Source organism: Eurosta solidaginis, chromosome 3 (genome assembly GCF_040869045.1).
Source record: "Eurosta solidaginis isolate ZX-2024a chromosome 3, ASM4086904v1, whole genome shotgun sequence".
NCBI lineage: Eukaryota > Metazoa > Arthropoda > Insecta > Diptera > Tephritidae > Eurosta > Eurosta solidaginis.
Genome location: NC_090321.1, coordinates 15116249 through 15133703, shown reverse-complemented (window position 1 = coordinate 15133703; position 17455 = coordinate 15116249). Strand labels below are relative to the sequence as shown.

At 36.4% G+C, this 17455-nt stretch overlaps 1 protein-coding gene across 1 annotated transcript in view; it reads left to right on the top strand.

Annotated features, from left to right (window-relative positions):
- Positions 1-17455, top strand: part of CCHa2-R (CCHamide-2 receptor) — a 113549-nt gene that overhangs the window by 75726 nt on the left and 20368 nt on the right. The window contains exon 5 of the mRNA XM_067777346.1: positions 6825-7018. Within this exon, the coding sequence (XP_067633447.1) occupies positions 6825-7018 (194 nt within the window). The remainder of the gene's footprint in view (positions 1-6824; positions 7019-17455) is intronic.

Sequence of the window (17455 nt, the reverse complement as noted above, 5' to 3'; positions counted from 1 at the left end):
TCCCGGCATAATCAAAAAAGGCACTTACCGTTGTTTTCGAAAAAACCAGATTTAAAGTTTTTGAAGTGTTTGTCAAAGTTGCACAGTTTCATGACGTTTGTTTTTTGATAACGCATGCTTAGATCAAAATAGCGATCAACTCAAAAAATCTAAATATTCAGAAAACTTGAAAAATTGTCTACCCCCCTTATATTAGCCAATGCAGTTTTAGTTTTTCGAAAGCCTTTTCTTGCTGTTTATTGGAGGTACTAATAAATCGAGTGGTGCCCATAACATCAAAATTTCAGATTTTTGAGTTAGCTCAATTTTGTTCTAGGTGTGTGATATCATTGTTTGAGTTCCGAAATTAAGATATTAAAAAAATTTTTTTTTATTGATGCCGAGAAAACTCTGAGTTGTTCGGTTATGAAGGGACAAATATTGTTTGGTTGAGAAATGTCCATATTATGAACTCAGTGTTCGATATTACAGTGTAAATTGATATTTTCTGGAAAGGTCAGCGCAAATTTAGTAGAATGGGCAATCACAGCCAATTTGAGCTTGTATTTTATCCTCAAACAACTAACAAACAAGTTAACGAAAAGCCTCGTTAGACAGTTCAACTTTCTTCAAGAGAACGTATTGCTACTGATTTGGGTACAAAGGTTTAAGGTTTTGATTCTCTTTTTTTTTTTGAAAAAACTAGAAAATTATACATACGATTTGTATGGAAAAACTAAAATCGCGTTGAGACACCTCTTAGGATGCAATGAAAAAGCTGAAATTTTTACAGGATTTCTTTTTAGATGTCCTGAACAGTAATTTCACTATACCAAAACAAAGTATATGTAATTTTTAATTTTAATAATTAATTACAATTTTTTTTGGCCCACCCTATTATATATGTTACTTGTTATTCAAGCTCCAGATTAAAACACATGGAAGTGTTCCATTTTGATTCGGAATGTGTTTGTTATGTATAGGAACACTGAGTCTGCTCATTGACAATTTCTCAATAAATCTAACACATATGCATTAGGGTGGGCAATTTTTAATAGATTAAAGAAAGGTTCTTGTTGAGACGACTGAACTATTTTGTAAAATAAGTCCTGTTTTTGATAGAAATTTTCAGTTGGTTCTTACACAAATTTCTGGTAACATTTTGGGCTCATTCAGTGTATGTCAATTCCACACGAACCGGTCAGTCTACCATCAAAAACGTAAACCTCAGCATTGGGGTGTATAAAAAATGGAATCTTGTTTTTCTCTAATCGAAGTATAAAAGCAGCCAGGCACGTATACAAAGTTCCCCAAAAATCGTCGATCGCTCGATTTATAACCTTTTACTTTTCGGATGCGGGCACTTGTTCAGAACCGGGTACCTTTTCGAATCCGGGTATTTTTTAAAGCCAGATATTTTTTAGTATCCGGCTACCTTTTTTATAACCGGTTACTTCTTCGGGTACTTTTCCGGATCCATATACTTTCAAGAGCCGTGAACTTTTACGGATCCCGTGCTTATTTAGAATTGGGTATTTTTTTAAAACCGGATACTTTGTCGGAACCGGCTACTTTCCAAAAACCGTAACCATAATTTCAGTATACCAAAAGGAAAAAAAAATTTATTATGTTACACCGTAGCATACAGACGTATGTATATATTACAAACACGTGAAAGTGTTCCATTTTGATTCGGAATGTTTTTGTGTAATGTTTTAGGGCTGATTACCAACAATTTTTCACTAAACCTAACACAAATGCTTTAGGGTAGCTCCATTTTTATGGACACAGTTTTTTAAGCAACTTTTATAGTGATTTCGGAATAGGTCTTAGAGAGCTTCTCGTATTTGCCAAAAGAACTGAGCTATTTTCTAACGGTTCTGATAGCGGTTCTCAGCTTGGTACTTATACAAACTTCTGGTAACACTTTGAGCTCACGTAGTCTAAATGAGGTCCTCACGAATCAGCCGGCTTAACCTACTAACCTACCGATTTCGAATTCTACCATAAAAAGCGAATACTTCAGGATTAGAGTTGATAAAAAAATGGAATTTAGTTTTTCCTTAATAGGTCATAAAAGAAGCTAGGCACTTCTAAAAAGTATTAAAAAAATCGTCGGTCGCGTGACTTATGCGCCTAGTACTTTTTGGATGCGGGTACTTTTTCAGAACCGGGTACCTTTTCGGATCCGGATGTTGTTTTATAGCCGGATAGATTTTCGAATCCGGGCTCCTTTTTGAAGAACTGGTCACTTTTGTGATGAAAGAACTTTTCCAGATCCATATACTTTATCCGTGTATTTTCTTGGATTCGGTTACTTATTTCGAATTGGGTACTTTTTTAAAACCGGGTCCTTTTTAAAAGCGGGTAAATTTTTAGGACCGGGCACTCTGTCGGATCCGGATACTTTTTAACATTGGGCGCTATTTCGGATCCCAGTACTTTCTCAGAATCGGGTTCCTTTATAGAATCGGATAATGCGAGTACGTTTTAAAACCCGCATACTTTTTCGGATCCCTGTACTTTTTAGTAGTATTATTCCAATACTAAAAACCACTAGATCTTTATCCAGAAGAGAATTACATATTCACAAACATAAAATTGAATGTAAAATAAATATTTTGTACAAATTGAATGCTCTACTTGAAAGATGCTTTATGCTTATTTACTTAGCCACTAGCAAATCACCTTGATGAACGTAAATATTTAAACTTTAAGGTTTTTTTTTATACGCAGTTTTGTAGCTCATTAAAGTTTCCCATATTAAGCTGTTACTGCAAGGCTATCTTCGAATTATGAGATTTTTTGCGATGATGTTACTTAATTTTTTTCCGACATGAAAGTAGATTTTGGTTAATCGTTGCCTTTCTGAGTGAACGGAAGTGAGTTTGAGATTGTGAGTCGGTGGAATTCTGAGTGACAGTAAGAGTGGATGCCGAAATATGAAAAGAAAAAGAAAAAAGTATAGGAGTAAATCTATACGGGAAGGTGCGAGTTAGAGTGGGAGTGAAAGCGATGAAGAAGAAGATAGACGGAATGGGTACAGCTACATAAATAAGAAGGAGACATAGAGGCTGTTGTGCAAAAAGACAGAATAGATAGTGATACGGAGGGGAGGTAGGGCAACTTTTCAAAGGTTAATTTATTTAAGATTGCAGTGGCCGTTCCGTTAGAGCCTCACATAGGCAGAATGTGTCCATAGTGTTACCAGAAGTGCGCTCGCCGGCCATAGTGGGAACTTGTAAAAATACACGCAAACCATTTGTCGGGAAGGACAATGACAGGCGGTTCTGATAGTATTTTCTTAAGAAAACTAAGAAGTCTCGGAGATCATTCTTTTTCTGATGACGAATGCGGCAAAGGTTTTATGGAACATGATTAGGGGACATGTGTATGGAGTAAGGGAAGGTGGGGGCAGATAAAATTTTCCTGCGCAATATCCAATATCGTCAAAGCATCAATCAATTAATGCTTTATCAGACAGAGTTCGTGGTATTGAATTTGCAAATAACTGATGTACGTTTAAGAGCTCTTACCAACTATGTATGCAGCATGTTAGGAAAAAGGTGATACTCACACATACGGACTCAATCAGTCTATGTGAGGTCCTCACGGACCGGCCAGTTCAACCACACATAATTTGGGGATCCAATTCAAAATTTTCCAGGAAATTGCATGCCTGCGAGGAACGATGATTTAATAAAAATTAATTGTCTCACCCTAATACGTGCTCGTCCTTATGCTTTCAGCTCAGGGCATGTGTACAGTAAAATAATTGTTTTTTTTTTTTGGTTTTGTTTTTGCCACTGTTGGTTGGTTACAAATTACTATTACTTCTTCTTCGCTTTTCAGTACCTAAGGGTGACGGTATTTTGTTATTTTCGCAATTGTTGTTGTTGTAGAAGTGCTATTTTCGCAATTCTTATGCTACATTAAATTTGTTTGGTGCCCAAACAAATTACACATTTTGTATTGAAAGCATGTGAATCTAAATTCCTTAAAAAAAGCGATGGTATTATCAACACAATTTCGTGCCACAAAAGCTGCTGCAGCTAAAACAAAAAAAACAAAAACAAAACATAAATAAAACATTTGGGGAGCTTTGATTTTAAGAGCACCCCATCCAGGAAAGAGATTAATGATGTTTCCGATATTTGAAGGCTATTGATTTTTTTGTAGCAAATATGTCTGCGGGAGTAGGATTTGTAAACAAATAAATTACTTTCCTTTCAATTTAATTGTGGCTAAGTTTATTTGACTGCAATTGAATGATAAGCGAAAAGTTTGAGAGCTTGATTAGGGATGAACCTTACGAGCTTCTGCTTAATTGAATAAATTGCCTTCGATGCTTAAAGCTCAAAAATATGACTAAGGAGGCAAAAAAGTTTGTTTGTTGAGGCATCGGCTTTGGTGGGAAATATCAGAAAATGGAAGGAAATGAAAGGAAAGAAAAGAAAATAAAATAAAATAAAATAAAATAAAATAAAATAAAAGAAAAGGAAAGAAAGGAAAGGAAAGGAAAGGAAAAGAGAGCAAAGAAAAGGAAAGGAAAGGCGGCCGCCGTGGTGTGATGGAAAGGAAGGGAATGGAAAGAAAATGAAAGGAAAGGCAGCCGCCGTGGTGTGATGTTAGCATGTTCCGCCATCCACATCGTAGATCCTGGGTTTATGCCCCGGGAAAAGCAACATCAAAATTTTAGAAACAAGTTTTTTCGATTAGAGAAAATTTTTCTAAGCGGAGTCGCCCTTTGGCAAGCACTACTAGTGTATTTCTGCCATTAGAAGCTCTCAGTGAAAACTCGTCTGCCTTACAGATGTTGTTCGGAGTCGGCATAAAATATGTAGGTACAGTCTTGCCAACTTGTAAGAAAAATTAAAAGGAGAAGCTGAGCCTAAAACCTCTTCGGAGATTATCGCGCCTTACTTTTTTTTATTCATAGGATAAGAAAGGAAAGGAAATAATTTGAATTACGGGACCGTTTCACGGATGCTTTTAATAACACAGGTCGTTATCATCTCAGACCTAGAAACCGGACCATATATTTTCGCAGGCTTTTGATGCGCTGAATCCAAATCTGGCCTCAGAAATGCTCTATCAGCCATCCTTTAATTTTGGTGAAAGAAAAGATCTGCAAAGCTACATAACCTCAAATATGGGTAAAAGCGGTATTTTTTTGCACATTTAGGTTAGGATATCTCGAAAACCAGAAGCGGTAGAGCAATTCCGAGGCCAGATTTGAATTCAGCGCATCATAAACCTTCGGAAATATATAGTCTGGTTTCTGGGCCTGAATGTTGGTTAAATTTTGTTGGCCTGTGTAATTTAAGGAATGCTTAGAAACCATTTTGGAACTGCTCTAGGCATCTTTTCGAAGCTATTTCAAGATTTGAGGCTATTGAAAACCCATATCACAATCATTTGGGAACTAATTTCAGTATAATTAGGCGATAACTTTCGGGATATTTCAAAAACATTTCGAGAATATTTATGGACTGCCTCCCCAAAAGCCAGGTACTTCAACAGGGAGACTCACCTCAAATTATTTCCAAAAAAAAAAAAAAATTTAGCTTGTTGATATATTAACAATAAAAGCTACCTAGGCGCCAAATTTCACGAAATTTTTATAGCCGCTCTGTGGCAACTGACTCACAAAAGCAAGTATCGAGGTAACACGATAAATGAGCATCAAAATTTTTACATCAATAAAAAAGTTTCTAGTATCAACATACATATATTCATACGTAAACGTTATGGGTATACTTCGGTAGAATTTCGGGTAAGATTGGTTTGTATTGAAATGGCTGGTCCGTGTGGACCTTACAGAGACTGAACGAGCTCATAGTGTTACCAAAAGTTTGCTCAACGACGAAACTTAAAAACCAAAGGACTTGTGTTATAAAATAACTCCGTCCTCTTGGCAAATACTTGATTCATACTAAGTTATGCTCTTTGTTGCTTCTAGATCTGATAGTGTGTTGGAGTGTTTGCAGTCCATGGAAAGAATCGGAATAAGGAGAAGCATAAATCAATATTGGGTCCTAGGGCCTATGGGAATAGATGGGAATGAAAAACGGGAGGAAGTAGCTAAATAGGGGCGCATCCCTTAAAGCTTGCTCCGTAGACGTTTTAATTAGATCGGACGAGATTGAGAGAAGGCAAGAGGTGCACAATATCGCCCAAGTGAGAGAGGCGTGAACCCCAGCGTTGGGCTGTAAAGTGTCGGAGATTATGTGTAGGTCTTATACCCATGGACCAACAAAGTTACTTCTATCATGAAAAAAAGAGGACTGTAGACTCGTGATGGGTACTCTCACTGGACACTGCTTTCTGGCGTCGCATGTACTTAAAGTAGGCTTGAACAGTGATAGCAGACTTAGGAAGTGCGAGTTGATGGAGGAAGCGAGCGAGCATGTTATGTGCTCGTGCACTACGCTTGCCAAGCTAATGAGACGCCAGCTAATAGAAGTGATACAGCTGTCTGATGTGGAAACAGCAAGCAGCATAGCTCCTAGCTTTTAGTAATTGCCAAGTGGATGAAGTTATTTTGTAACATAGGACCTGGCTTTTTATAGAGTTTTTCAATTTGTTCATTAAAAAAACCTGTGGTAACACTACGGACTCATTTAGTCTGTGTGAGCTGCCACGGACCAGCGAGCTCAACCTAACCTTAACTCTGGACTGTTTCCGAATGTGGGTCATATTGGCGTTATATGGCAATAATTTAATGTTTCCTCTTGCGAAGGGAGCCTTGTCGTGTGACTCTCCACCTCCGCTTTTAAATTTCAGCTCAAAAAGGAGTCATATTGCTAATTTGTTTTTAAATTTTTTTTTTATTGTCTCCACAGTTACACCGTGATCGCTAAAGCTTGCATTTATTATCTCTTTCCTTTAACTGTCATCGGAGCACTTTATATACTTATGGCCAAACGTTTGCACACCAGTGCACGTGAAATGCCTGGAGAGACTTTAGGCGTGCAGAGTCGTTCACAAGCACGGGCACGTCGACATGTGGCACGCATGGTGGTCGCTTTTGTTGTGAGTAAGTAAATGAAAACAAAAATAAATAAAAAATACATCTTAAAAGCATTGAGAGTTATTGTTATACAGAATACAATAAAGAAGTATGGGGGTGTTATGTTGGCAATAAATGTTCATATATACTCACTTAAATTGAAAACTGAAGCAAAGAAAAATTTGCAGTTGAAAGGTTTTGTAACATAGATGAGCAGTTTCCCTCAATACGCAAAATCAAGTAAAGCCGATTTGAATGTTATGCCTCAGCTAATAATAATCAAATGAAAAGACGATATTTGAGTCGTTTATTTTGAAAGTGGTTTAAGTCCATTTTTTCTTATATTGAGATATTTAAGGGGTTGTGTTTGACTTGTTTCAAAAATATTGTTAAGTGGTATTATTTTTTTTTTTTATGGCTTTGTGAAATAAATATGTTAGAATATATAACGTAATACGTTTTTTAAACTTTACTAGAAAAATAAGCTGTGTTTCAGAACCTAAAATGGACTTAAACTACTTTCGGAATTAATAAAATAACTTTTTTGTTTGTGAAAATGAATAAGTCCACTTATTTTTAAGAAATTAAATAATAGAAATTGATGTAGATGAATATAGTACATTTAAAATAAATAGGGAAGCTTTCAATTTAGATACAGATTTTTATTTATGTAATTAAAAAAAATTTTTTAAAAATAAATATTAATTAATTTGTTAAAAAATTAAATTTAAATTCATTTATTTATTAAGGATACTATTGTGACGAATATTAGTGACACAAAATGATACTCACATCACTAGTCTGGTGCTAAGTAAATGAAGCCACAACAACAATAAAGCAGGCATTCACTTGTATCTACATAAACGAATCAATCATTATGTCTACACATATGTACGTACACACAGTTAAGAGAGACGCACAAACACATGCATATATCTTATCTGAGATGCTCCCAAAATTAGGCAATTATCTGTGGAAGTATCACTCACATATACACGCACATATGAGAAGCTATAACGTGCATCTAGCTGGTAGCAAATTCTAGAAATAGAAACGCCTAGAAATATGTCAACGAGGAAACCAAAAAGTATAAAAGCAGTAGCTGCTGAGGTGCAACGAATCAGTTTGATTTAAGCACGCTATCTGTTGAGCAGTAGAAGTGTTATTGTGAAGCACTTTAATAAAGGCTATTTTGCATTATTGAATACTGGAGTTATTTATTCAACAGTTTAGTGACTCGAACGTTAGTAAGGTTGCAAATAAGCGCAATTGCACTAAATTTGTTACAATATTAAAGATTTTGCTATATTATTTCTCCTCGTTTAAATAAGTTTGAGGTTGCTAAAATATTCATGGTGCGTAGGTGGTATATACCTTAGTAACTCCATCATATCATAGTAGTTAGGAGTTGAACGTACATTTTTGTATACTGGTATTAATTTTATTTTGTTGAAGTTCCTTGGTCTTCCCCGTCAAGGTAATATGTCAAGTATTTTGAAATCTTTATCCACTTCCATAAATTCTTTATAAAACATTTTATAGGGTTCACTTTTTATAAATCGCATTCAACATATCCTTAGCCAATTTACAGGTTCGCCACTAGCTTTTTTTAATCTTTAATGAATTGCTTCCTTCAGAGGTTTTGTAGAAAAAAATCTTCACGCGTCAAATCTATATATATAAAAAGAAGTGTACATTTCGATTGCCACTTCATAACTCGAGAACGGCTCAACAGATTGCCATGAAATTTTAGGAAAGATACAGGAAGGAGTGGTGATCGTTAGTTGATTTTGAAATCCTAAATAGGTTTAGCCATATATATATAAAAATCAAATTCTGTGTGTGTGTGTGTTCGCTATGGAAACGTATTTCCCAAACATCAATCATCACCAAATTTTGGTTATGGGTTCCTTCGATCAACGGGAAGGTTTTAGGCTAAAAATAATTTCGATATATAAAAGGGGCGTGGCACCTTCCATACAAATGGAATATATTATACTGCATATATCTGGATGTCGTAATGGTAGGATAATTAAAATTGGTAAGGAGCTATGTGACGTTAAGTCCTAAAACCTCCAGTAAAATGTGGAATGGGGAAAAACTATGGCTGCCGTACAAACTTAAGTTATTTTAACACCTAAAGTTTGACTGCATTGTTGAGTTTAGCTGTTATGCCTTTTGGACGTTTAGTAATCTGCCGCTGTTAAAAAATTGTTTAGCTTCAGTCTATTTACATCTTCTCAATCAAATCAAATTCTGTGTGTGTGTTCCCTATGAAAACGTGTTTGCTATACTTCGATCATCACCAAATTTTGGCTCGAGGTTCCTTCGATCAAGACGAAAGTTCTTCATATTTCAGAATTAAGAATTTTAAATTTAAATGTTTTTGTTTTTTGGCTATGAGAAAGAACTATCTTAGCTCCCAAAAATGATCATGTTAACAAAATCAATGATCGCTTTCAAAATCAATTTCCTGGTGAAGTGACGAAATATAAATCAATCGACACAGTTACAGATGAAGATAAAATTGTGAATTATCCAAATGAATTTCTATACTCCTTAGAACCAAAAGGAATGCCTGCGCATATAATTAACTTTTAAAATTGGCTCACCAGTCATGCTTCTTCGGAATGTAATCAAAGCAACAATCACCAGCGGTAAAAGCAATACAATAATATAAAATAAGATACAAGAATAAAATGTTTTAACAGAAAATTTCACCAAATATGCGTACAAAATTCTATTCAATTTACAGAACAATAAATTAAATTATCAACAAACAGAACAGAAACAAGTAAGGAAGGCTAAGTTCGGGTGCAACCGAACATTACATACTCAGTTGAGAGCTATGGAGACAAAAAAAGGGAAATCACCATGTAGGAAAATGGACCTAGGGTAACCCTGGAATGTGGTTGTATGACATGTGTATCAAATGGAAGGTATTAAAGAGTATTTTAAGAGAGAGTAGGCCATAGTTCTATTGATGGACGCCATTTAGGGATATCGCCATAAAGCTGGACCAGGGCTGACTCTAGAATTTGTTTGTACGATATGGGTATCAAATGAAAGGTGTTACTGAGCATTTTAAGAGGGAGTGGGCCTTAGGTCTATCGGTGGACGCCTTTTCGAGATATCGCCATTAAGGTGGACTAGGGGTGACTCTAGAATGTGTTTGTACGATATGGGTATCAAATGAAAGGTGGTAATGAGTATTTTAAAAGGGAATGGGCTTTAGTTCTATAGGCGAACGCCTTTTCGAGAAATCGCCATAAAGGTGGACCAGGGGTGACTCTAGAATATGTTTGTACGATATGGGTATCGAATGAAAGCTGTTAATGAGTATTTTGAAAAGGAGTGATCCTTAGTTCCATAGGTCGACGCCGTTTCGAGATATCGCCATATCAAACGAAAGGTGTTACTGAGCATTTTAAGAGGGAGTGGGCACGAGGTCTATAGGTGGACGACTTTTCGAGATATCGTCATTAGGGTGGGCCAGGGGTGACTCTAGAATGTTTGTACGATATGGGTATCAAACGAAAGGTGGTAATGAGTATTTTAAAAGGGAGTAATCCTTAGTTCAATAGGTGGTCGCCTTTTCGAGATATCGCCATAAAGGTGGACCAAGGGTGACTCTAGAATGTTTGTACGATATGGGTATCAAACGAAAGGTGTTACTGAGCATTTCAAGAGAGAGTGGGCATTAGGTCTATAGGTGGACGCCTTTTCGAGATATCGCCATTAAGGTGGGCCAGGGGGGACTCTAGAATGTTTGTACGATATGGGTATGAAACGAAAGGTGTTACTGAGCATTTTAAGAGGGAGTGGACATTAGGTCTATAGGTGGACGCCTTTTCGAGATATCGCATTAGGGTGGGCCAGGGGTGACTCTAGAATGTTTGTACGATATGGATATCAAACGAAAGGTGTTACTGAGCATTTTAAGAGGGAGTGGACATTAGGTCTATAGGTGGACGCCTTTTCGAGAAATCGCCATTAGGGTGGGCCAGGGGTGACTCTAGAATGTTTGTACGATATGGGTATCAAACGAAAGGTGTTACTGAGCATTTTAAGAGGGAGTGGGCATTAGGTCTATAGGTGGACGCCTTTTCGAGATATCGCCATTAGGGTGGGCCAGAGGTGACTCTAGAATGTGTTTGTACGATATGGGTATCAAATGAAAGGTGGTAATGAGTATTTTAAAAGGGAGTAATCCTTAGTTCAATAGGTGGTCGCCTTTTCGAGATATCGCCATAAAGGTGGACCAAGGGTGACTCTAGAATGTTTGTACGATATGGGTATCAAACGAAAGGTGTTACTGAGCATTTCAAGAGAGAGTGGGCATTAGGTCTATAGGTGGACGCCTTTTCGAGATATCGCCATTAAGGTGGGCCAGGGGGGACTCTAGAATGTTTGTACGATATGGGTATGAAACGAAAGGTGTTACTGAGCATTTTAAGAGGGAGTGGACATTAGGTCTATAGGTGGACACCTTTTCGAGATATCGCATTAGGGTGGGCCAGGGGTGACTCTAGAATGTTTGTACGATATGGATATCAAACGAAAGGTGTTACTGAGCATTTTAAGAGGGAGTGGACATTAGGTCTATAGGTGGACGGCTTTTCGAGATACCGCCATTAGGGTGGGCCAGGGGTGACTCTAGAATGTTTGTACGATATGGGTATCAAACGAAAGGTGTTACTGAGCATTTTAATAGGGAGTGGGCATTAGGTCTATAGGTGGACGCCTTTTCGAGATATCGCTATTAGGGTGGGCCAGGGGTGACTCTAGAATGTTTGTACGATATGGGTATCAAACGAAAGGTGTTACTGAGCATTTTAATAGGGAGTGGGCATTAGGTCTATAGGTGGACGCCTTTTCGAGATATCGCCATTAGGGTGGGCCAGGGGTGACTCTAGAATGTGTTTGTACGATATGGATATCAAATTAAAGGTATTAATGAGGGTTTTAAAAGCGAGTGGCCCTTAGATGTATATGTGAAGGCGTTCTCGGGATATCGACCAAAATGTGGACCAGGTGATCCAGAAAATCATCTGTCGGGTACTGCTAATTTATTTATATATGGAATACCACTAACAGTATTCCTGCCAAGATTCCAAGGGCTGTTGATTTCGCCTTGTAGAACTTTTTCATTGTCTTCTACTTAATATGGTAGGCGTCACACCCATTTTACAAAGTTTTTTCCAAAGTTATATTTTGCGTCAATAAACCAATCCAGTTACAATGTTTCATCCCTTTTTTCGTATTTGGTATAGAATTATGGCATTTTTTTATTTTTCGTAATTTTCGATATCGATAAAGTGGGCGTGGTTATGGTCGGATTTCGGCCATTTTTTATATCGAGATAAAGTGAGTTCAGATAAGTACGTGTGCTAAGTTTAGTAAAGATATATCGATTTTTGCTCAAGTTATTGTGTTAACGGCCGAGCGGAAGGACAGACGGTGGACTGTGTATAAAAACTGGGCGTGGCTTCAACCGATTTCGCCCTTTTTCACAGAAAACAGTTAACGTCGTAAAATCTACTCCCCTACCAAATTTCAAAAGGATTGGTTAATTTTTGTTCGACTTATGGCGTTAAAAGTATCCTAGACAAATTAAATGAAAAAGGGCGGAGCCACGCCCATTTTGAAATTTTCTTTTATTTTTGTATTTTGTTGCACCATATCATTACTGGAGTTGAATGTTGACAGAATTTACTTATATACTGTAAAGATATTAAATTTTTTGTAAAAATTTTACTTTAAAAAAAAATTATTTTTAAAAGTGGGCGTGGTCCTTCCCCGATTTTGCTAATTTTTATTAAGCGTACATATAGTAATAGTAGTAACGTTCCTGACAAATTTCATCATGATATCTTCAACGACTGCCAAATTACACCTTGCAAAAGTTTTAAATTACCTTCTTTTAAAAGTGGGCGGTGCCACGCCCATTGTCCAAAATTTTACTAATTTTCTATTCTGCGTCATAAGTTCAACTCATCTACCAAGTTTCGTCGCTTTATCGGTCTTTTGTAATGAATTATCGCACTTTTTCGGTTTTTCGAAATTTTCGATATCGAAAAAGTGGGCGTGGTTATAGTCCGATATCGTTCATTTTAAATAGCGATCTGAGATGAGTGCTCAGGAACCTAAATACCAAATTTCATCAAGATACCTCAAAATTTACTCAAGTTATCGTGTTAACGGACGGACGGACGGACGGACGGACATGGCTCAATCAAATTTTTTTTCGATCCTGATTATTTTGATATATGGAAGTCTATATCTATCTCGATTCCTTTATATATGTACAACCAACCGTTATCCAATCAAACTTAATATACTCTGTGAGCTCTGCTCAACTGAGTATAAAAATAACGCAACATCCATTCGATCTCGGGCGTTACAACGTGCGCCTGGTAAAGCTAGTAATCTATATATATATAAATTAATCGTGGTGAGTGTATGTTCAGATACTTAAAACTTGAAAACTACTGGACCGACTTTTATAAAATTTTGTGGGTATATTATTTAGGTACCCGAATAGGCTATATACTATATTTCATACCGCTGGGTGGCTAGGGTCTTGAGACCAAAACGCGGACCCGGGTACCACTAGAATGTGTTTATACAATATGTATATCAAATGAAAGCTGTTGATGAGTGCTTTACCGCAGAATAATTTCAAACCTCTGGGTGAATAGGGTCTCGGGATATAGCCCAAAACGTGGTCCCGGCTACCAGTAGAATGTGCTTATAAAATATGGATATCAAATGAAAACTGTTGATAAGGGCATTCGTGAAGAGTATTTTTTATTCCGCTGGGTAACTAGAAGTAACAAGAAGGTTCAAGTCATCCTACCAAGCTATATTTCATGCCATTATTTCACGGGTATAGGATTAACCATGCTATTTTATATGATAAAAATTTCTTTCCACGTGGTGAATCCCATGCTTGTGTATTACGCACAGTGTTGAATAGCAGCAACGCTCGATTACAGATGTCGCCCGCTCATGCTACAATATTCGTAGGTGGCATTATATGACTAGCAGGAACTTTCGACTACCAATGACAGATGTCGCCCGCTCATAACGCTATTTATTACCAGTCATAGGTGGCGTCACAGCAGTGTTATTGGCGGCATTGTGGTGAAGTTTTGACTAAGAGCAACTTCCGATTACCGAATTACAGACGTCGCCCGATCATAATACCAGTACTAAGCACTAAGTAGATTAGCACAGGAGAGTTATTGGTGTTACTGGCGGCATTGAGTTGAAGAGTTGATAATTGCTGTTATGTCGAAGTTGAGTCTGTAGTGGTACTGCTGTTAGTGGCGTCATTGCACCACGGTATAACGAAACAGTGTGTTAACTTCAGTGACACCAGCCCCCAAATTCCAACTTTCGCTAAGCTAAAATTCCATCGCCAAAAATCTCTAAAAGAAAACCAAGTGCGCAGAATAGTATGCAGCATTTAATACCATGTAGTCATAAGCGATAACTGTCTAACTTCTATTACTTAGGTGGTATTTGCTATCGACGACATGGTACTAAATATTGCCTGCTTTTCTGCGCACCTGATTTTGTTTTAGATATTTTTGGCGATGGAATTTTAGCTAAGCGAAAATTGGAATTTGGGGGCAGGCTCGGTATGACCTCAATAACTCAACACCGCCTAGAGTTACGCAGCCTTACTTTATTCTTTTATATAAATCTATAACCTAAGTTATTAGCAATCACAAATTTCTAAACAAAATTTTGTGCAAAACGAAGTTTGCCAAGGTCAGCTAGCAAATTATAAATAATAAATTTTATTTCAGTGGACCTAAACCGGTTTCAAAATAATACCGGGATTAGGTAACTAATTTTCAAGTTCCCAAAATCATAGCGGCTTTAATGATACTAGACATAAATTGTTTATAAAAAAAAAAGATTATATAGGATTGTGATTACTGTTATCATTAACTCCATTGTTTTTTTAAATGGAATGGAACCACTTTCAAAATAAACGACTCATTTATTCAAGTTGCGTCTTGGTGTGCCCATCTATGCTGTGTGCCCATCTATGCTGTGTGCCTTAAATGGCTTTGTATGAGTTTATATCTACGAGTATGTGCATCTTTTGCTTTGTTTAGATTGGAAAATTTATTGGAACGTATAATAACATATGGTTACATGAATAATTGAATGTAATATGAATTATTGAATATGTTTGCTTAGCAAATGTTTCAGATTGAAAAGTAAATAAAATGATTTATTGATAAAATGTAAGCAATAGCTTTTGAAATTTATTTCAATATATTAGTATTGGAAATTAATTTTATCACTTGATATATGCACAAATTGTTATTGTAGCAATTCATTGTTAGAGGATTACGCATTCTCTTGCAAATTGATTTAAATACAATTTTTTTTAATTTCAAATAAAAATACTACGCCTTAAAATTTTATGGGAGTAATTCTCGTATAAGTGCGTATGTATTGCTATCTCAGAAACTGCTAAACAAATTTAGATAAAATTTGGCACACAAATCGCCTATTATATTCTAGCATGTTCTTGTTCTAGGCTGCCACCTATAGCTGCCCTTAAACGAAAATGGGAGACAGTTACTCAAAGAACTATACTATGAGTGGCATCATCTGAGAGAGATTACATAAAATTAATTATGTTACTTACATAAAAAAATTGCATCTAAATGGTTTATGCCGTTTTGGATAGGATAATGCATATGTCAAGAAATAAATACAATAAGTTTAGGTGGCAACGCTAACTGTTAAATCTATTTCAATATATTTTGGTTAAAATACGATATTAAGTTTTCAACTGGGTGGCAACTTTATGAAGATACCCGGAGTGGTAGCGGTAAAATAGTCTAAAAATATGATGCACTTTACGAGAAAAGTTGTGTATAAATAAAAATCGCACGCTTAAAGCGGAGTTGGGTATTATTGGAAACAAATTTTATTTAGATAATTATTCGAATACAATTTTGTTTGTTTTTCTAGAACATATAGCTTTCTTGTTCAGAGCCTGTAACGGACACATAAAGAACAGGTAAGGAAGTCTAAGTTCGGGTGTGACCGAACATTACGTACTCAGCTGAGAGCTTTGGAGACAAAATAAGGGAAAATTACCATGTCGGAAAATGAACCTAGGGTAACCCTGGAATGTATTTGTATGACATGGGTATCAAATTAAAAGTATTAATGAGGCTTTTAAAAGGGAGTAGCCCTTAGTTGTATATGTGAAGGCGTTTTCGAGATATCGACCAAAATGTGGACCAGGGTGACCCAGAACATCTTCTGTCAGGTACCGCTTATTTATTTATATATGTAATACCACGAGCAGTATTCGTGCCAAGATTCCAAGAGCTTTTGATTTCGCCCTGCAGAACTTTTTCATTTTCTTCTACTTAATATGGTAGGTGTCACACCCATTTTACCAAGTTTTTTCTAGAGTTATATGTTGCGTCAATAAACCAATCCAATTACCATGTTCCATCCCTTTTTTCATATTTGGTATAGAATTATGGATTTTTTTTTAATTTTTCGTAATTTTCGATATCGACAAAGTGAGCGTGGCCATAGTCGGATTTCGGCCATTTTTTATACCAAGATAAAGTGAGTTCAGATAAGTACGTGAACTAAGTTTAGTAAAGATATATCGGTTTGTGCTCAAGTTATCGTGTTAACGGCCGCGCGGAAGGATAAACGGTCGACTGTGTATAAAAACTGGGCGTGGCTTCAACCGATTTCGCCCATTTGCACAGAAAACAGTTATCGTCATAGAAGCTATGCTTCTACCGAATTTCACAAGGATTGGTAAATTTTTGTTCGACTTGTGGCATTAAAAGTATTCTAGACAAATTAAATGAAAAAGGGCGGAGCCACGCCCATTTTGAAATTTTCTTTTATTTTTGTATTTTTTTGCACCATATCATTACTAGAATTGAATGTTGACATAATTTACTCATATCCTGTAAAGATATTAAACTTTTTGTTACAATTTAACTTAAAAAAATTTTTTTTTAAAAGTGGGCGTGTTCGTAATCCGATTTTGCTAATTTTTATTTGCTACATATATGGTAATAGAGTAACGTTCCTGCCAAATTTCATCATGATATCTTCAACGACTGCCAAATTACAGCTTGCAAAACTCTTAAATTACCTTCTTTTAAAAGTGGGCGGTGCCACGCCCATTGTACAAAATTTTACTAACTTTATATTCTGCGTCATAATTTCAACCCACCTACCAAGTTTCATCACTCTATCCATCTTTGGTAATGAATTATAGCACTTTTTCGGTTTTTCGAAATTTTCAATATCGAAAAAGTGGGCGTGGTTATGGTCCGATTTCGTTCATTTTAAATAGCGATCTGATATGAGTGCCCTGGAAATTTATTTAATTTAAGTTATCATGTTAACGGGCAGACGGACGGACGCACATGGCTAAATTAATTTCTTTTT